The sequence below is a fragment of the Halichoerus grypus genome, chromosome 9, assembly GCF_964656455.1.
Source record: "Halichoerus grypus chromosome 9, mHalGry1.hap1.1, whole genome shotgun sequence".
In the NCBI taxonomy this organism is placed as follows: Eukaryota; Metazoa; Chordata; class Mammalia; order Carnivora; family Phocidae; genus Halichoerus; species Halichoerus grypus.
This window is the reverse complement of record NC_135720.1, coordinates 110,534,685-110,556,945: the sequence shown is the minus strand read 5'-3', so window position 1 is coordinate 110,556,945 and position 22,261 is coordinate 110,534,685. Positions and strand designations below refer to the sequence as shown.

Genomic DNA, 22,261 nt, shown 5'->3' with positions numbered 1-22,261 from the left:
AATGGAGGGTAGATTAGTGTTTGCCAAGGGTTGCCAGGCAGCAAGGGGGGAAAGAGGGAGGTAGTACCCTGCTATAAAAGGGCAACTTGAGGGGCCCTTGTGGTGATGGGTGTAGGTTGACTCTATCCATATGCTGTATATAGCCTGACCGTGTCAGTGTCCTCCTGGTGATACTGTGTGAGAGTTCTACAGGATGTTACCATTGGAGAAAACTGGGTGAAGGATACATGAGGTTTATTTGCATTATTTTTATAACTACATGTGAACCTATAATTATCTCAAAATAAAACAATTAATGATAAAAGGAAAATGGGCTTGAAGGATTCCTGATAGAGAAAAGTTGGCAGTTAAAGCCATGTATGTGTCTGAGCAGACAGATACATATCAAGGTTAATAAACATGATGGAAGGAAAAATTTGAACCAGTTGGGATTGAAGAGAGGGGGAAAGATAAACAACGGTTTTATTTCCCTAAAAACCCATCACTGGTGTTCTCCAGGTACCTTTGCTCCTGAGACTGTGAAAGGGTCTACTAAAAGAGAAGAAGGTAGATGAACAAGTTATATGCAAAAAGGTATTTTTAAAAATAGGCTCCACAGAAAAGAATGTGGAGATGACAAAAGTAAGCGAAAAACCATCTGTCTACATATATACAATATAGTTCTTAAGTTCAAGAGATAACTTTTCTGACCTTTCTATTTCTTAATCACCTGCCTGACAGAATTTATCACTTCCACATTTTGTGTTCATAGCATTCTGTTCATATATTAATATGCCACTTACTATGCTATAGGTTTATTTGTAAATATGTCTTTCCATCTGGATCGTGGCCTCCTTAGGGAAGAGATCACTACCATATGCAGATCTCATTTGCCAGTTCAAAGCCCAGTGCCTGGCATACACTGGGCACTTGAGAAATAATTAATGAAATATTGGCTGTTGTCATGGCTCTGAACAGAGTGGTCATTAATCTTAAGGCCTAAATAAAGTAGATCAAATAAACTGAGAATATTACTCTACTTAATGAGATTGTGATTATTTTTGTAAATGAATTTTCCTGGGCCTTTGCTTTGTGTTTTTTAATCTGGTGAAATTTTTCCTTAGGTCTAAAATAAGGAAGAATTTAATTTATTTTTATTTATTTATTTTAAGATTTTATTTATTTGACAGAGACAGTGAAAGAGGGAACACAAGCAGGGGGAGTGGGAGAGGGAGAAGCAGGCTTCCTGCTGAGCAGAGAGCCCGATGCGGGGCTTGATCCCAGGACCCTGGGACCATGACCTGAGCCGAAGGCAGATGCCCAACGACTAAACCACCCAGGTGCCCCTAAAATAAGGAAGAATTTTAAAGAGATGAGCGATTTAGCAGTAAAGAGATGTCTTATAGCAATAATTAGCAACAGTATAGTCAGTCAGGAGAAGAAGGGCAATCAGAAAAAGGCCAGGAAGCTATCAGAAAGGAAATAATTGGAGGAATGACTTGTGACCTCTGGGACCAACTTTAGTCACAGGGAATGCCATCATACTATAAGAAATCATGGGCTACAACACTTGGAGCTAGCTCATCTCCTAATGTTTGCCTAAGCCTCCATTCCTTGCCCTGGCATAGATGGACTGGGTTGATTGATTACACAGTACCTGCCCTCACTTGTGCTAACCCTGCAACCATGTGGATCTGTCAGGTGCTTGCTGGAAGTTTTAATTTCTGGTCCTGAATATGTAACAGAGGAGATGTACAATTAAAAATCTCCTTTCTTGTAAGTTAAATTATGCCATTAAAAAACAGGTAAGTAGATAATCTAGGATATGGTATATTCCACAGGAAAACTAACCAGGACTGTTCAAAAGTCTAGGTCATTTGAAGGCAGGAACAAGCAAATGAAGGAAAACAAACATTTTGAAGGGCATACTGTCCTAGATTAAAAGGGACTTAGACATAGGATCCAAATGTAACACATAAAACTTGATTGGACATGCCTTTGAGAACAATGGGGATAATTTGGATATGGACTGAATATTAGATGACATTGGGGAATTATTCTTGATTTTCTTAGGTGTGATATTTTGGTCATGGCAGGAAATGCCCTTATTATATTAGATGTGTGTATTAGGTATTTTGATGTGTGCGAATTATTTTCAGATGATTTGGGGGGAGCATAAATATGGAGGGGAGAGAGAAAACAATGTGACAGATTATTAACAGTTGTTGAATCTGAATGGAATGTGCACAGGTGTTCATTGTACTATGTGAATTTTTCTATGTGTTTGAAATTTTTCAAAATGAAAAGCTGTGTGAGAGCTGAATATTTTCCTCCTGAATTTGGATACAAGGCAAGCATGTCCTTTTCAACACTCCTATTTAGCATTATGCTAGAAGGCCTAGTAAACACAACAGGCAAGAAATAAAAGGCATACAGAGTAGAAGGAAAAGTTGAGGAAGAACTGCTTCCTTTGGGACTGTTGGGCTCTGGTGCCATGATTTTAATTGTTTTATGTAATGGAGAGCTGCTCTCCTCACAGCCCATTAGCTTTTCCTACTTTGATCCATTGATGATCCATAATCACTTTTTTCTGTGTCAAGATGTGCCACCAGAATCAGCTTCCAGCTTCCTGTCCAGCAGGAATCAGGTGAAGATGGGCTTTGGGGAAGTGAGAAAACTGATCCCAGTCTTTAATATGTGCCTTTGGGACTTGTGGGTATTCCTCTCCCACATGGGTATATAAATTATCATGATTCATGACTTCCATGTGTTTTGCTGCTCTTTAAGCTGTCTTCTAACCAAAAAAGTCCCTACAGAAGCAGCTTTTGCATTGCTGTCATCACAACCAAAATCAGACCATTAGATGATACAATTACCCCCAAGAAGGTTTCTGATGCCTTGTGTCTTTTGAGCAGATTGAGGACAAAGAACCCAAAAGTCCAGGTGCGCTCCCACGATAGTCCGCTCCACCCATCACATACCTCAGGTCTCCGAGTCTTGTGTTCCCAGCAGGAAGGAAGGGTCAGAGGTCTGTTTTCTGTCTTGAGGTTGTGATGGTGAAGGAGACCACCCTCAAGTATCACTAATAGCAAAACAGAGAGCCAGAGAAAATAACGGGGGGATGGAAGTGGAGCTGGATGGAGAATAGAGGGATTAATGCTTAGGAATAGTACTTCCTGACAGTTTTGAGAACAACTCACCTTTAAAATGGTTATGATCTAAGACATAGCATTGCCAGTATATTTCAGCCTAGATTCATCTCCATGTCATATATCCAGTATATATGAAGGCATTCTCCACAAAACTTTAATAATCAGCCCCTTCCAAAGACTTGAACTTCTTTCTTTGTCCATGTTTTTATGTCCATGTATTTTTAACAGGTGTGTCATTCCAAAATTGTTCTAGGGCCATTAGGAAAGTAAGAAAGGAGGGGGAAATGCCAATTGAACAAAGTGGGGAAACAGTGTTTAATGGGTAATGACGAGTTTTGTTTTGTTTTTTTCTCGTCAAAAAAAAAAGACCCATTGAGTCTTTCAGGAGAGGATGAATTTAATCCCTGCATACACTGAAAGCAAAGCATGAGGAGAAACAGAAAGTACCTATAAAACAGATTTTTTTTGGGTCTCTTTTATCAATTTTTCCAGTGAGAGTGTGGTGTTTTTCATGGACAGAGGTTTTAGCAGCTTAAGCTCCTTTTAAATGGTCGAAGGAGAGACAGCAGGGATGTGTGAGGGTTCATTAATTATTGCTCTTACTGATGTTTGCACAGGCTGTTGGGATCATAAATGTCAGTCTGTCAAGAGACTGTGATAGGTTCTGAAAAAACTGATTGAGTGCCTCAAAAGCTGTCATACAGCCTGAGATTAAACAGACTCATCTTTCTTTCTTACAAGTGAGGGAAGGTGTGGGTGAAGCGAATGAGGAAGGCTTCCCTGTCTTTTTTGCCACTTTGCTTCTCCCCCTCTCCTATTCTAAATTGTGAGTGTTGGCTTGTACAGAAGGCTGAGAGCATGCCTGAGATGTCAGAAGGCCACAGTCAACGGTTAGTGGCCCTGGGTGTGTGCATGCTGCCCGCTGCACAGTGATGGGAGATAAGAGAGATTGGGATGCAACTCTGACAGGCCTGACACAGTTTATTTGGAAATTTTCAGGAGAGAACATGAGTAATAAAGACAAGAACGGTGACAGTAAGGAACAAACGTGAATTTCTGTCAGAGACAAAACAGAATTTTAAAAGAAGTAGCTCTGTTTGTTCTCCAGTCAAGCTTTCCAGTTAAACTGTGTTCCTAAATTGAAAGTCTTACCACTGTTTTCTGCGATTGGCTAGGAAAGTACAATTAGAAGAATTTCTCTTCTCAGAAGGTGGGTGTTTTTAAAATCTCTGTACTTGTTTCTTTGTCACAAATTAAGAAGTGGTTTCCTTCAAACCTAAGGAGCTGATAGGCTAAAGTACTTTGTCTTAAGATTTTCCTTTCTCATGTGATCACATGAGGTTGATTCTTGATCACACTTCCCTTTGACTTAGAAGATCTGATGTGAGGGCGCCTGGGTGGCTCAGTCGTTAAGCGTCTGCCTTCGGCTCAGGTCATGGTCCCAGGGTCCTGGGATCAAGTCCCACATCGGGCTCCCTGCTCGGCAGGAGGCCTGCTTCTCCCTCTCCCACTCCCCTGCTTGTGTTCCTGCTCTCACTGTGTCTCTCTCTCTGTCAAATAAATAAATAAAATCTTAAAAAAAAAAAAAAAGATCTGATGTGATATCTTTCTCATTCTATTAAACATAGGCAGAGGAAGAGGGCATCTGGTGAGTACCAAGCACTGCGCACCCAGCATGGGAGTGTGGCAGCTCTTGCGTGGGTATATGCAGGCCTGATTTATGTTCTCAAGAAAAAGCATACTGGAAAAAATGTGCTTTGTTGGCCCTTTATGAAGGACCTTAATTAGAAGTCACTCTTAACTCCTGGGGTGGAAACAGTTTCTAGCTTGCCACTACAGCTCCTCCTGCTGCTAATGAGCATGCTCCTTGCAAGGACGTGTTTCTTTTGACAGTTAAAGCTGCATGTAAGAGTTATTTCTGTTCTCCTTTCTCTCCATGTTTAACCCTTACTGCCCAAGTTCAGATTAAGCAAGTAGACTGTTGGGTGTTTTCTGTCATTGTTGAGGAAGTTAAAAATGCATCACGGTGACAGGAATGATGTTTGCAGGCAAAAAGTAAATAATCAAAGTTTAATTTATTCAAATATGGACAGTAGATGAGGATTCCTTTAGTGTTGATTTGGATCTTTTCTTTCTGGTAGTCCTTTTTAATTTCACATAAAATTTATAATTGAATAGTTGAATTATTTAGTTCATTATTAAGCAATTAGAATCCCTGCCCTGGACATCTGTTAATCTCTTATTTAGGCAGCTCACCCCATGGCACAAAGTTTCATTAAGTAATTAGCAGAGGAGATGTAAATTTCTTATGCAGACATGATGGTGATCCTGTAGACCACTATTTATTTCATTAGCTACTAATTAAAGCATTAAGTTGACTTGTGAAAAAATGTCAAAGAATGGTTTCCTTCTCCAAGAAGTTATATATAACCAATCACCTTCCTGGATGGCGGCATGTGGAGGGTGGTAAACAGTTTAGGGAGCTTTTTTCCCCCCTCCCTCTTTGTGGCAGGGAGCATTAGAGGGCACAGGGATTCCTTTCTATTTAATAGACCATTGACTGAGTGAAGATAAGTGGGCATATTCCAGAACATAAAAGTCATGGATCTCTTAATGTCTAGGAACAGTTCCTTGATTCTAAAAAAAAAACACATTCTGATAAACTTTTCATCTTTGTTGGTTTAGAATCACTGAGGACTGCTTCTCATGGTTCAGACTTTCTATACATGGATGCCTTTGGTCTTAGACTTGTCTGGATGCCTAGACATTGACTCTTAGAGAACCGGCTAGGGCTGAGTGGTCTTTTAGGATGGCCAAGGCAGTGCAGCCAGAAGCTGTTGGCAGCATCAGAAAATTCCCTTAGGACCCATTATTTCTGGAATGTCATCTACCTCCTGACTACCAGAACAAATAACTCAGTAGTCTTTATATAAAACGAGGAATGGGGAAAGAGAGATTTCAGCATGAGATCATGCAAATTTGTTCCTTAGTTTTGTTATTGAATGTCCATTGGGCAGACAAGATAGGGAATTAGAGGACAAGACAGGCCTCCTCTAACCTTTGGGAGTCCCATCAAGTGGTTTGTTTGATAATGACCAATGATGATTATGATTCCCAATCTTAGGGATCATACATTAAAAAACATTTTCTTACATATCCCTCCCTTGCTTATTTGAAAATAGTTAGCTATGGATATAGCATTGCCATGCTAAAAGGAAAATGTTCTCCTTGTAGCAAGTTTGCTTTAGAAATGGGGATGGATAGATAGCACATTTGACGGTTTAGGACACAGTCATGTGGAAAACAGCCTTGAATGTGAACTCTGTATTTGCAGACACATGCTCAGTTCTATCAGATAGCAGTGTGAATGAAAGAGGATTAGGATCTGAGTGGTCCTCTTTTACATTAGAGGCATACTGGCATCATGTCAAAGCTCTCTGGATTTTAACAATATTAATAATGCAGAGGCTTCAACAGCCTCCCCTTCTTGTATGGACTCCTCTCTCTCTCTTCCCCCACCCCATGCTCCAGGGTTGGGAGATAATTTCTTTTAAGGATGCTCCACATTTAGGACCTTGTCTCAGAACAGACACCATTTTTTTTGTTATGGCTCCACTCCAGAATTTTCTCTTCTCATTAAAAAAAAAAAGTATGTCTAAATAGTTATTAATACAAATTGTGCCATTGTTGGTTTGTGAAAAAGGACCTCCCCTGGAGAGCACTGTGGCTCATACAAGGTGAATTCCTTTTGGCTGGATGCTTTGTAATGATTTACATTTAGATTGTTGCTTGTTGCTGTTGTAGGGGAAGGGGCCCTGTCTGTGGCTGCCTCAGTCATCACACCGATTGGGTTTGGACAGCTTCGCTCAGCAGAGCTGGGAAATAGGCTGAACTTGCTTTCAATTGTTTTCATCAAAGGCCTTGTTTAATTGGTTTGTATTGGGGGAAAATGTCATGTAGGACTGGAAGAACTAAATGAGATGAAAAATGAAGTTTACAATTGCTAAGAATGGTGCATGCCTTCCATAAGTCGGTGCACAGTGTATTGGGCTGAGGGGGGCGGGGCAGTGAGTGCTCCCTGGTGACATGCAGTGTCTTCACAGGGGTGGCGCTGGAGAAAGAGGTACACAGCCTTCACTGAAATACATCCAACAGTCTGCTGCTTCTCACTAGGGCCACTTTAAATAGAAAATCAGAACTGCCTAGGAGAAGATTCATTCATCTAAGAAATATTTATTAAGTTGTAGGCATTGTAGGCAGATTATGAACAAAGCAGGTGAAACTTCCTGCCCTGCAGGATTTTATATCCTCTGTGAGGATAATGTTAAAAGGTACAGTGCTGTGGGAGGGATAAAAGGCAGGACGTGGGAGGAGGGGAAGTGCCAGGGAAGGGGAATAAGAGTGGTCTAGATAGGGTGAGCAGAGAAAAAGATGTTGAAAATGTGACTTTAAAAGACTTAAAAGAGGTGAGTTCCATGTAGATCTGGGTAAAGAGTTCTAGACAACTGGAAGAGAAGGTGCAAAGGTCCTGAGGTAGGAGACAGTCAGGAGGCTAGTGTGGATGGGGTAAAGGGAGAGAGCAGCAGCAGATGAGGTAAGAGAGCAGAGAGGAGGGCAAATCATGCAGGTCCTTGTGAGTGCTGTAGTAAGTATTTGAACTTTTTCTCTGGAAAAGAGAGCTATTAAAGGGTTTTGAACAGGGAAGTGAAGTGATTCTAACCTGATTTTTAACAGGATCACTTGGCTGTGGAGAACAAGGACTGTAGGAACAAGGGGGTGGGCAGGGAGACCAGTTAAAAGGCTATTATACTAGGCTGGATGTGAGATGGTGATAGCTTGGACCAGGATGGAGATGGTGGAGGGGTAAGAAGCGGTGGGATCTGGATCTGTTTTGAAGAAAATAATTTAGGAGACTCCCTTCCAGAGAGGGGTTAGCACAAAGCCCTTTGGAACCCTGGCAAGAGGTGCATCTTCAGTATGCCTTAGTGGCAGCAAGTCCAAGAATACAGAGTCCCCAGGTGGTCTTCTTTTTTCTTTTTCCTGAAGGCAAGAGTTATTTATAGCCTGCCTACGTCAGGAACTTTATTGCGTTTTAGTTACTTTATTAAGGTTCTACAAAACCCAGGTTGTCACACACTATACCTCCGTCTACTTGCCAGTGTGGCAGCAGTGTTAGGGGTGGGGTGCCGAGCGCGGCTTCTGTAGCATGCCGCGATGGAGGCCACGGGGTCGCTTGCTTGTGAATAAGCAAGGATGCTCCTTCGCTCTGAATAAAGTCGAAAGGATTTTCAACAGCAGAACCTGACTCTTACGTGTTTTGTTACATTTTTAGTAGAAAAGGTTATGGATCACCCATCAAACACTGCATTGGGTACAGAATTGTGCTAAGCATGGCGATAAAAAGAAATATTAGACCTAATCCCTTTTCTGAAGAATTATAGTCTACTTGAGGACAAGCAGATATCTAAGAAGCAGTAAATAACCAGTGCAAGCAGTAAGCAGCTAGGGCCCAAAGAAGAGATACAGACAAAGGGAGGATCCCAGTTCCAGCTTGAATGGTCTCCTCAAAGAAACAGCTGTTTTGAAAAACAACAACATAGGACTGGTTTTTGTTGAGTCACCACACCCTCCTCTCCTAGCTCAGGCTTGTTAGAAGTCTGCCCTGAAGGTCCGTGCTTGTCACAGTTCGTGCGGTGAAAACCGGGCCGGGCAGAACTGAGGAGGAGGGCATAGAGTGGCCCGCAGTACATTCATTAGCTGCGCTCGCCAAGCCAGGCACCAACCCTGACCCCCAAATGTGTTGTTTTGGTCAGATTCACAGTCTGAGAATGAGGCTTCGCCAGTGAAACGGGCACGACTACTGGAGAGTACCGAACGACCTGAGGAAACCAGCCGATCTAAACAGAAGAGTCGACGTCGGTGCTTCCAGTGCCAAACCAAACTGGAGCTGGTGCAGCAGGAATTGGGATCATGCCGCTGCGGTAAGCATCGCCCCCGGCGGCATGACGAGATTGTGTCCTTGACACCCGGGGATGGCTTTGGACATTACTCCTAAGAGGCTGAAGTCCTTAATTCTTCCCCTGAGTGCCTCCCTGCAAGCTATGGGTTTGGAGCTTATGAAAGCAGGAGTAGAGGAGTCTTCCTTCTAAACGCCTTTTATCTCCTCTCACGCTTAAAAAAAAAGGCGGGGGGGGGGCAAAAACATCCCCACTTCTCTTACACTTGTTTCTTTAGAGTTGCATTGTCACTGCTTACTCCTTTCAGATTCTCCCCACTGGGTATTACTCTGGTTCCTACTCACTGATGACTTACTTAGAAATTAAACAAACCAGTGAAATTCTGAGATATGTACCATAAAATTCAGATATTAAATTAATTTTGAATGAGCATCTTACTAAGTATAATAAATGGAAACTCTTTCCCCCCGATACCCCTTTTAAATGAAAGTTTAGAAAATTTTCTTCGAACCATAATTCATTGTCATTTAACCCCTTGAAATAGCTTTCAAGTTTAAAGTAACACTTCCTTCTGTATTATCCAGTGTAATACTGGCTCTCAGAATTGCTGCCCAGGGATGTATTTTTTAAAACTTTATGCCTAACCACAGCGGAACAAAACTTAGTCCAATTCTTTCTCTCCCTTTGACCACATACATCATGTCACATAGAAGCAAAATTGTGTAGCTGCATTATTTAGGCTGACTTACAGTTTTCCTGTTTTTATTTCCTGATTTAAAGCATAGCGTTATAGGGCGCCTGGGTGGCTTAGTCGTTAAGCGTCTGCCTTCGGCTCAGGTCATGATCCCAGGGTCCTGGGATCGAGCCCCGCATCAGGCTCCCTGCTCGGCGGGAAGCGTGCTTCTCCCTCTCCCACTCCCCCTGCTTGTGTTCCCTCTCTCACTGTGTCTCTCTCTGTCAAATAAGTAAAATCTTTAAAAAAAAAAGCTTAGTATTATAAAATAGTTCTGTGAGACAGAGCTGTCATCAGGCAGACCTGGAGGCCTGGCTCTCGCCTCTGAGATCCTATGTCCTTTGTCCTTAGCAGTGAGCTTTAGAAGCCTCCTTTTTCCCCTGGGACAGCCATAGATACCCTACAGGTACTGATGCTGACAGGCAGGACTAAATGGTTCTCTCAGCAGTTGGAAAATTACAGTTTCTCAAAGTCCCTCATCTCCTAAAGATTTAGGCAGCCATTGCTTCTCCCATACCTCAGTTCTTTACCCTGTTGGAAATGAGAAGGAAAGGAAGTTGTACCAGCTTCTCATGGAAATGAAGTTGGAACTTTTGTTCCTGTCAAGACCAGAAATCTGTTCGTTGCACACTCTGGTGTGTGGTACTCAACAAGCTTGGAAGTGTATATTCAGCTGCAGAAACAGACAGCAGCATGGGGAGTCCAGATGTCACTGGACCAGTTTTTATTTTTTTAGATTGGCATTTAGTTATCCTGTTAATTGCTTGTGTGAAAGTGTAAAGAAGAGAGGATAAATGGTGGGAGGAGGGGCTGTCAGCAACTTCAGTTGTGTTCATGGGTGTGGCGTGGCCCAAGAGAGCCCAGAACCTTATTCTTTGACTGCCAGGTAATTTTAAACGCTCGGTGAGATAGGGAGGAGACCACAGGAATACTGTGGTCAGCCAAGCAAACTCTGGGGCATGGCGGCTAACCAGCTTCGCCCATATTGAAGGGTTTGTCTCACCTTTTGTAGCCTGCAAATTCTTGTTTTGATCTTCGCATGAGCTATTGGAAGGGGGCAGTTTCAGTGTTCAGTCTGTTATCAGTGTTGTGAAGCCCACCTGACCGGTTTGCCTATTGCTTTTATAACACATGCCCTTGGTTGTTCCTAAGTTAGAATCATGGGATTTTCCTGTACCTTATGTTCTTGTTTTCTTCTTCAAAGTAACTGAATCGTGGGTATTACACAGGATTTGCCCTAGTGGATCAAGCAATTGATCCATAAAGTGTGTTGTCTTGCCTCTGGCGGTGGCTCATACCCTCCTGTCCTTGTCAGGCAAGCAGTGAGAATTCAGTTTTAGCACCGAGAGATGCAGAGGTGTTGTAAACCAGGTATGCCAGTTTATGCTTCAGCTTTGATGCAAACCACAGATTTCCTATGGTCTTGAGTACCCAGCGGAAAAAATCTAGAGATATATGTTAGATGATTTCACATGCTCCTAAGTGAAGCCCAATTGACTGTCTCTGGTAAGTTCAGATTACTCTACTGTGTTCTTCATCTCTTGGGCAGGAGGCTAGATTTCTAAAGTGCCTGTTGGGTTTACCACAGACATGCATTCTTTTTAAATGATCTAACACATAGTCCCTTGGCTTATGCCCAATTCTGAGGGTCTACTTACAGAGAGATTTGATTTTAATGCTGGGAAAGAAAGCCCTGAGCTTTCTGCAGTCACTCCAGATGTAGCCTTCCTAGAGAGAGCGGGGAGTTCAGTTTGGCCCCCTGAGAGTGTTACACTAGATGTGCCCAGAAAAATGATGGAGTCTACTGCCACATTTTAAAAGATGAAGGGCAGCAATGGGAACATCCACCTCTGGGACTGTCTTTGACAAATAGCTCTTGTGTTCCTCCTGCCTGTCTGCTCGGATCTCTCTAGGAAAGGGTGAGTTGTGCCATTATTTCCTTGAGGATGCATGGAGTGTTGAAGAGACGTTGAACTGCCCTGAAAGGTTTGGGGGCTGGGGAGGGGGCCATGGTAATTTACTACTGGAAGTAAAGACTCAGGAAGGTAGTTTGAACTCAAACAGAACACTTCTCCACTGCAGAAAATCTTTTTCTTAATATATATATTCACAATCTTTTTTCCATTCCCCTTCCACTCTGTAGAGGTTATTAACTGCTGACAAGAAATTCACATCTCATAAATAATGCTTAAGAGCCATTGCTATATAAATTGAATGTGTTATGAATTGTGATGGGCCTTTTTGTAGCATTCGATGCCTAGAGCAGGAAGAACAGAGGATGTCATTTTCATTAATTTCTAATGAGGTGCCAATTAAAGACGGGGAAGACGCTCCAAAGGGAAGAGTGGCCAAGCTCCCCTGAATCCTCCGCCCCGGGGCTGTCATCCAAACACTGCCAGCAAGTCTTCTCTAAAAATTCCATTAAATTACAGTCTCATCGAGAGCACACATAGACACATTCAGCTTCCCTTTGATCTTCAAAAGAGCAATTTGTAAGGCGAGTTCTGAGCCTTCTCACATAGGGAACAGCTAGAGGTGATAGGAATTGTTAATTGCCAAGATACTCCATGGGCTTTCCATAAGGAGGGGAATTTTGAAGATGAATTCTCCTCTGCCTTGCTGTGACTAGATAACCTTTAAATCAACAATACCAAAGTAATACCCTTTTCCTGTGAAATCTTTCAGGGTGCCAATTAGAAAAGGCGTGTGGTGAGGCTGGGATGATAGCCTGCATCCCAGAGTATCTTCAACAGTTTAACTTCTCAAGACAGAAAACAATTGCATAAAAATGGATTTATTTGTTTCATTTTCTACTCAGGCAAATTGATCAGCTCATTCTCATTACAGGAGTCTTATCTCTCCAAATGCCACCTAGAGGATGTTCTGAAATCTGGCCCTCTTCATCAGATCTGGGCCACATCACAACCATGTGAATGCTGTGTTCTCTAAGCGGATCTCCCATCATGCACACAGCATGTCTTTGTAATCGCTGTGCCTTGCTTCCCAGAACCACAGAATTAATTTTTAAATACCAGTCTAAGAGCTTGCATTAGTTATCACCTGTTTTCAGTCGACTGTGACTTAAACTGTAAGCTGATATGCTCCCTTTTGGGACAACAGCGCTTTTACTAACAATCTGAGTAATCTGGTTTCCTTTCGTGCTTTCAAAATAAATTTTATATTCACTTTAGAAACTCAAAGAGTGGTGCTTTAGCCCTTTAGAGTAGCTTATCATCTGCAGGTGCTTCAGTGGTCATTTTCTGCATTCTCATTCTGTATCAAACTGAATTCCTCAAGCATTTATTGAGATGTGACTATGCACGAAGCATTTTGCTAGGTTTTGTGGGGACTGTAGGATCTAGAAATACAGAATGTAGGAACTCATAGTCTAGGTCACTGGTTTCAAATTGGAGTGGGCATGAGAATCGCATGGAAGGTGTGGCGAAACACAGATTTCTGCCCACCTGCCTCCCAGTAGGCCCATGCATGTTTAACAAGTTCCTGAGTGGTGGTGATGCTGCTGGTGTGAGGAACCAGGCTTTGAGAACCACTGCTCTAGGCAGTTCTTAATCCTGGGACGCTTTTAAAAAAAGAATGCCGGGGCCTCACTCTTTTTTTTTTTTTTTAACCAAGAGTATTTATTTATTTTTATTTATTTATTTTGTTTTGTTTTGTTTGTCACCATAAAGTATATCATTAGTTTTTGTTGTAGTGTTCCATGATTCATTGTTTGTGTATAACACCCAGTGCTCCATGCAGTACATGCCCTCCTTAATACCCATCACTGGGCTAACCCATCCCCCCACCCCCCTCCCCTCTAAAACCCTCAGTTTGTTTCCTGGAGTCCAGAGTCTCATGGTTCATCTCCCCCTGATTTTGCCCCCTTCATTTTTCCCTTCCTTCTCCTAATGTCCTCCATGTATTCCTTACGTTCCACAAATAAGTGAAACCACATGATATTTGACTTTCTCTGCTTGACTTATTTCACTTAGCATAATCTCCTCCAGTCCCATCCATGTTGGTGCAAAACTTGGGTATTCATCCTTTCTGATGGCTGAGTAATATTCTATTGTATATATGGGCCACATCTTCTTTATCCATTCGTCTGTTGAAGGGCATCTTGGCTCTTTCCACAGTTTGGCTATTGTGGACATTGCTGCTATGAACATTGGGGTGCATATGGCCCTTCTTTTCACTACATCTGTATCTTTGGGATAAATACCCAGGAGTGCAATTCCTGGGTCATAGGGTAGCTTTATTTTTAATTTTTTGAGGAACCTCCACACTGTTTTCCAAAGTGCCTGTACCAACTTGCATTCCCACCAACAGTGTAAGAGGGTTCCCCTTTTTCCACAACCTCTCCAACATTTGTTGTTTCTTGCCTTGTCAATTTTTGCCATTCTAACTGGTTTAAGGTGATATCTCAATGTGTGTTTTTTTTTTTAAGATTTTATTTATTTATTTGCAAGAAAGAGAGAGAGAGAGCACATGAGGGGGGGAGGGTCGGAGGAGAAGCAGACTCCCTGCTGAGCAGGGAGCCCGATGTGGAACTCGATCCCAGGACTCCAGGATCATGACCTGAGCCAAAGGCAGTCGCCCAACCAACTGAGCCACCCACGTGCCCTCAATGTGGTTTTGATTTTAATTTCCCTGATGGCTAATGATGATGAACATTTTTTTCATTTGTCTGTTAGCCATTTGTACGTCTTCTTTTGAGAAGTGTCTGTTCATGTCTTCTGCCCATTTTTTGACTTGATTTTTTGTTTTTTTGGGGTGTTGAGTTTGAGAAGTTCTTTATAGATCTTGGCTATCAGCCCTTTGTAGTGTCATTTGCAAATATCTTCTCCCATTCCGTGGGTTGCCTCTTTGTTTTGTTGACTGTTTCCTTTGCTGTGCAGAAACTTTTTATGTTGATGAAGTCCCAAAAGTTTATTTTCGCTTTTGTTTCCCTTGCCTTTGGAGATGTGTCTTGAAAGAAGTTGCTGTGGCTGATGTCGAAGAGGTTACTGTCTGTGTTCTCTAGGATTTTGATGGATTCCTGTCTCACACTGAGATCTTTGATCCATTTTGAGTTTATCTTTGTGTATGGTGTAAGAGAATGGTTGAGTTTCATTCTTATGTATATAGCTGTCCAATTTTCCCAGCACCATTTATTGAAGAGACTTCTTTCCATTGCATATTTTTTCCTGCTTTGTCGAAGATTATTTGACCATAGAGTTGAGGGTCCATATCTGGGCTCTTTATCCTGTTCCATTGGTCTATGTGTCTGTTTTTGTGCCAACACCATGCTGTCTTGGTGATCATAGCTTTGTAATATAGCTTGAAATCAGGCAATGTGATGCCCCCAGCTTTGTTTTTCTTTTTCAACATTTCCTTGACAATTCGGCGTCTTTTCTGATCCCATACAAATTTTAGGATTGTTTGTTCCCACACTTTGAAAAATGCCATTGGTATTTTGATCAGGATGGCGTTGAAAGTATAGATTGCTCTGGGCAGCATAGACATTTTAACAATGTTTATTCTTCCGATCCATGAGCATGGAATGTTTTTCCATCTTTTTGTGTCTTCAGTTTTTTTCATGAGTGTTCTGTAGTTCCTAGAGTATAGATCCTTTACTGCTTTGGTTAGGTTTATTCCGAGGTATCTTACGGTTTTTGGTGCTATTGTAAATGGAATCGATTTTCTTATTTCTCTTTCTACATTACATTGTTAGTGTATAAGAAAGCAACTGATTTCTGTGCATTGATTTTGTACCCTGCCACATTACTAAATTGCCATATGAGTTCTAGTAATTTGGGGGTGGAGTCTTTTGGGTTTTCCACATAAAGTATCATGTCATCTGCTAAGAGAGAGAGTTTGACAACTTCTTTGCCAATTTGAATACCTTTTAGTTCTTTTTGTTGTCTGATTGCTGTTGCTAGGACTTCTAGTACTATGTTGAACAATAGTGGCGACAGTGGGCATCCTTGTCGTGTTCCTTATCTTAAGGGAAAGGCTCTCAGCTTTTCCCCATTGAGAATGATATCAAAAATCTCCCAAAAAACAAGAGAGCAGGACCTGATGGATTCCCTGGGGAATTCTACCAAACATTCAAAGAAGAAATAATACCTATTCTCCAGAAGCTGTTTCAAAAAGTAGAAACAGAAGGAAAGCTTCCAGACTCATTCTATGGGGCCAGCATTACCTTGATGCCCCAAACCAGGCAAAGACCCCATCAAAAAGGAGAATTTCAGACCAATAGCCCTTATGAATATGGATGCCAAAATTCTCACCAAGATCCTAGCTAATAGGATCCAACCGTACTTTAAAAGGATCATCCACCATGACCAAGTGGGATTTATCCCTGGGATGCAAGGGTCGTTGAACATTCGCAAATCAATCAATGTGATAGAACACATTAATAAGAGGAGAGAGAAGAACCATGTGGTCCTCTCATGCAGAAAAAGCATTTGACAAAATACACCATCTTTTCCTGATTAAAACTCTTCAGAGTATGGGATAGTGGGCCTCACTGTAATTAAATCAGAAAAGGTCACCAGCTATTGTTTTAGCTTTCTATTTGGAAATTTAAAGTGTTTTCCTGGACCGTTTGAGAGTAAGTTGCAAACATCATGGCCTTTGGTCTTTATAAACTTTAATGAATGTTTTCTAAGAATAGGGATATTATTTTATAACCACAGCACAGTTATCAACTTTAGTAAATTGATACTGATTCAGTACTTTTACTAAATCTGCCACCCATATTCCAGTTTTATCAGTTGATCCAAAAATATCTTTTATAAAAGCATTTTTCCCTTCCAGGACAGAATCCATTCCAGGATCAGGTGTTGGCATTTAGTTGTCATGTCTCTTTAGACCCTTTTAACCTGGAACATTTTTATGGCCTTTCTTTGTTTTATTGTTAATTGACGTTTTTTAAGACTACACCCACCACCACCTTTTTAAAATAGAATGCTCCTCATTTTGTGTTTGTGTTTTTCTGGTGTTTCTTCATGATTAGATTCAGATTATTTATGCCCAGCCAGACTACTACTAAGTGATGTTGTGTCCTTCTCAGGATTTGACATTGGGAGGAACAGATGTCTGTCATCCCCTCATTGTAGATGTTAATGGTCATGATTGGGTGAGTGACTAGTTGACCATGTGACTAGATGACCATGCAACTAGTAAGCAGTCTGTGGGAAAACACTTTATGATCATGTCAATATCCTGCTCATCATCAAAAATGTCTCCTAGATTTAGCATCTATTGACGATTCTTGCCTGAACCAGTCTTTACTATAATGGTTGCAAAATGATGATTTTTCTAACTCCAGCCTTCCTTCTACATTTCTCATTTGGCAGTCAGTGTTCTTCTGTAAGTGAGAACCTTTCTCCCCCATTTATTTATATGGGCTCATGGGCTTTTTATATTTTTTCAGTGGTTTGTAATTCATTATACTATACTTAATTATTTTGATACTCGAATTGTCCCCAAAGTGTTTCCTTACTTTCTGGCATAATAAGATGTGTTTTGGGGGCACCTGGATGGCACAGTCATTTAAGCGTCCGACTCTTAGTTTCGGCTCAGGTCATGATCTGAGGGTCATGAGATTGAGCCCAAGTTGGGCTCTAAGCTCAGTGTGAAATCTGCTTAAGACTCTCTCCCCCTTGCCCTCTGCCTTCCTTCTTTCTCTCTCTCTCTCAAATAAATAAATCTTTAAAAAAAAAAAAAAAAGATGTGTTCAGGATACATCTGGTACTTAACCTATGCCCCTTTCTAGAATCAGCCATTTTTCTAGGGATCCCAGAGGTGATTTTAGTATGCATTCAAAGTAGGGATTTGCTGGGCCTGTGAGGAAGGCAGACACATGCATGAGACAGCTGGTATTCAGGGCAGCCTACTGTAAGAGTTTTAGCTGAGGTACAAGCCATGTGTTTACAGAACTATGGGGAGGGAGAGATTAATTCCAACAAGAAAACTCTGGGTAGGCTGCAATAATCAGGGCCTTAAAGGAAGAGTGGGATTTAGATGTGTGGAAAGAGGGACTACCTAGGCAAAGCTGGTTTTCTGAAGGTGACCTTTGTGCAGCTGGATTAGGGTTGAGTGAGGAGAGACTACTAGAAAGGGAGGGTAGGAATTCCAGACTCCTGGCTGTAGGGTTCGGATGTTGGTTTGCAGTGAAGAGCTGTCAGTGGTTTTGAATATGGTCAACATGATCTATTTTGACTTTTTTTTTTCTTCTTAATTAAGCACAAAGGAAAGCCCAGGAGGCTATTGAATCTTTTTTAGAGGAATGATCTAGGACAAATGTGAAGTAAGTAAGTGAAAAGGAAATGTGCCTGTGTCACAGCCATCCCTGCCACTACAAGGGACCGCACAGTGAGTGAATAGTGATACCCTAAGGTCCACAGTGGGGCAGGGTGTGGCAGTGACAATGAGGTGTGTTGGTGACATGAAATTACCAGGCTGATCCATTTCACCAGCACCAGAGATCACCACAGATAAGTCCATGTGTCTGTGCCTTTGCTTAAACTCTCATCCACATGTGGTTTGAACCTGTCAGGAACATTTGGCATTCTATCCTTTGTCTCCAAAAGAAAACATGGCAGTGTATGTTTTTGTAAAGGCTTTATTCCCTTACAGAGTTCTAGCCTGGATCCATCAGAAAACCCTGCTATCCAGGGAAACACCTGAGATCTTTTATTCTGACCAAATTGGTTTGGTTGGTTCAATATTATCATTACAGCCATTGAGTGGTGAGTCCATGCTCTGCCATGTGTTCTAGAGAGAGTGTGTGGTTACCAAGACCCTAACCCTTTAGGATCCGGTTCTTATGCTGAGTCTGGCAATGAAAGGCTAAAGTTTCTTCATTACTTGTAAGACCACAACTGGGTATGTGTTATCTATGGCTGAAGAGAAGGAGGTGTCCTGTCCATCCTCCCAAAAGCAAAAAAACCCTTTGATGGGAATTATTATATATGTGAGAGCTAAGGGTAATTGGAAATCTCAAGGCAAATTCTGAGAAAATTTTCTCCCTTTGCTATTCTTTTCCTTTCACTCTCACTATACCTTTACCTAAACAAGAGTATGCTATCTGTATTCCCCATTTAATCTTTAATGTATAAGAGTTCCAGTCTAAAACCAAACAGATTAGTCCCTCTGCTGCTCCTCTGTAAATTGCACATTGAGATGTTAGAGCAAAACAAATCACACCTTTTACTGAACACTGACTCCATGTATTTAGCCCATTAGTTCAGGCACTGTCTCAGAGATCCAGCCTACCATATGTCCTTTGACAAGGCTATAGAGAGAAATCAGAAACGTGAAGAGCTCCCCTCCCCAGCAAAGGAGCATCAAAGACTGAGCTTTTGAAAGACAAAATGTGCAGAGTGCATCTGCTGAAGCCTGTGTCACATTCTCATTCTACTGAAAGGTGAGCCAGGAGACCCTTGTCCCATGGAGTGAAATATTTTCTGTCTGGATACCAAATTTCCAACTATTTCTGTAGTCTAATCTTAGCAGCAGTAACAGCACAGTAATTTTATCAAAGCTATTTGGATAGGTTACCCTGCTTAGAATACTTACTTATGGGAGAAAAAAATGGATCATTGCAAAAGGAAATGAATTCTTGATATCTTTTGTTTTAGTTCCAAGAGTAAGTAGTTTTAGTTAATTCTTTGTCCCTCAAAATGTGCATGGTGGTTTTTGTTTTTTAAACAGATTTTTTGGGATAGAATTCATGTACCGTAATATTTATCTGTTTTACAGTTCAGTGAGTTTTGGTAAATTTAAGTTGTATAGCCCTCACCAGATTCAAATTTTAGAATGATTTTAATCATCTCTAAAATTTCCATTGTGCCCCTTTTTAGTCAGTCCCTATACTCCCTACCCCAGCCTCAGGCAACCACTGACTGATCTGCTTTCTGTTGGTATAATTTTGCCTTTTGTAGAATTTTAATATGAGTGGATTCATACAGGATATGTATACAGTCTTGTCTATGTATATAACATGTTGTTTTTGAGATTGATCCACATTGTTACATATTAGTAGTTCGTTCATTCCTCTTTAATGTTGGGTAGTATTTCATTGTGTGGATATCACATGAGTTTATCCATTACTAGTGGACATACCTTTAGATTGTTGCCAGTTTGGGGATATTTTGAATATCCTGCTATAAATATTCATGAACAAGTTTTTGTGTGGATATATGTTTTAATTCCTCTTAGGTAGATACAGAGGTGGAACTGCCAGGTTGAATGACCAGTGTACATTTTGCATTTTAAGAAAATTCTGTTAGCAGTATATTAGGGTTCCTGTTTACCCATAATTTGTCAATATTTAATATTGTCATTTATTTTAACTTTAGCTATTCTAGTGGGTATGTGGTTCCACCTCACTGTGGTGTATTAATTTCCCATCAAGCATTTCCTTGTTGACTAGTGATGTTAAGTATCTTTTGCATAAGTTTTTTGGTCACTCATATCTTCTTTTGTGAGGAGTCCATACTTCAAGTATATTCACCTTTTTTTTTTTTTTTAAGAGAGAGAGCATGGGAGGGGAGGGTCAGAGAGAGAAGGGAGAGAGAGAGAGAATCTCTCTGACATCATGACCTGAGCTGAAATCAGGAGTCCGATGCTTAACCGACTGAGCCACCCAGGCTCCCAGTATCTTCACCATTTAAAAAGATTTACAGAATTGCCATCTTAACAATATCCCAATACATGAATATGGTATATCCATTTATTTAAGTCATCTTTAGTTTCTCGGTAATATTTTGTAGTTCTCAGTATACATCATTTGTTAAGTTTATTCCCAAGTATTTTAATTTTTTGATGCTATTGTGAATAGAATTTTTAAAATTTATTTTCAAATTGTTCTTTGCTATCACTTCAAAACACAATTTTTGCATATGATTTTTTATTCTGCAACTTTGCTAATTCACTTACTAGTTCTAGATTCCTTAGGATTTTCTACATCCATGATCATGTCATTGCATATAAAGGCAGTTTAGCTTCTTTTCAATCTTTATGTCTGTCATTTATTTTTCTTGCATTATTGCACTGGCTAGGACCTCTACCACAATGTTGATTGGAAGTGTTGAGAATGGATCTCCTTGTCTCTTCCCTGATCTTAGGTAAAATTCCATCTTTTGCAACTTAGTATGATTTAGCTGTAGATTTTTTAAGTTTTATTTATTTATTTTTTTAGTAATCTCTACACCCAATGTGGGGCTCAGACTCAACCCTGAGATCAAGAGTTGCATGCTCTTCCAGCTGAGCCATTCAGGCACCCCATCTGCTGTACGTTTTTTTATAGCTGTTCCCCACCTCTGCCCCTTACCCTGACAAATTTTAATGGTTGTAGCTGTTGAATTCATTCTAGGAAAACAGTAAATATTCAGATACATTCCCCCAAAGCAGATGATATAGCCCAGAGTGAGCTACCATGTGGCCTAAAAAAGATCAGCAAAACTGTTTTCAAAGTTTTACCATCTCATGAATTCATTTCTGTTTGCAGTTGAAGCATATTCCCTTTGCTCACAGTTCTCTGTAACATGTTTGTCCATCTCTAATGGGGAAAGCCTGTGACCTGAGAGTATTCCTCTTTTCATCAAACCAGTGTCATAACAGACACCCAAGATGCTATTCTGGGTTACTCTCACTTGAGGTAATAAAAGCAAACCACTCTGAGAGATGCTTGGAAATACTTTGCTTGAATTAAATGCTTTTACCACAAGACACAGTCGCAAAAATTTGTGTGTAGATAGATACTAGCGTCACATACCACCAGGATTAGAAGGAGCCTTAGTAGTCATTTCATCCCAACCCCACCTTTTTTCTGTAGAGGAAACGGGAGATCAGAAAGGTTGCCACTAGCCTCACATCATACCTATGTGCGAAATTCTGGTATTTCATGCAGCCTTTGACATAAAGCTCAGGGACTGAAGAGTATCTGCCTAATGGTGAGTGCTCATAGCAGTGTCCCTCCCATCACAGAGGTCTTGGGCCTTCCTTAACTACAGCTCTTCATCACACATCCTGGATGTCTGCTTGTCCCCACTGAATCTCACTTGTGTCTTCTGAAGTACCCAGATTTCTTGGTCTTTCCTTCGAGTTAATACACCTAACTGTTTTTGCTTCATCTTAGTTTGGCCTCCAGAACCTTGCTCAGGACTCAGGACTCTTCTGAGGACCCTTTGTAGCAAAATGTCACCAAATTAGGTCATTGGTATAGTAAAGATAAATAAAGTAGTATTTAGTCAAAATAATAGGATTTAAAATTTTTTTCCCTTCAAATTGACAACAAATTGTTCACAAAGTTTTGCCAAAGAAATGTCCTTTCCAAGGCCTTTGATGTACATAGTTAAACTAATTTGTGTTCTGTACATTGTATGCAAATATATGCTAGTAGACGTTCCCAGTCTTCTGAGTAGATTCTTAGTGTGATTCCCTTATGA

At 40.9% G+C, this 22,261-nt stretch overlaps 1 protein-coding gene across 3 annotated transcripts in view; it reads left to right on the top strand.

Moving 5' to 3' along the window:
- ZFAND3 (zinc finger AN1-type containing 3) overlaps nt 1–22,261 on the top strand; it is a 333,302-nt gene that overhangs the window by 290,987 nt on the left and 20,054 nt on the right. For all 3 annotated transcript variants that reach the window (XM_078055385.1, XM_078055383.1, XM_078055384.1), the window contains one exon: nt 8,945–9,112. In XM_078055385.1, coding sequence (XP_077911511.1) covers nt 8,945–9,112 — 168 coding nt within the window. The remainder of the gene's footprint in view (nt 1–8,944; nt 9,113–22,261) is intronic.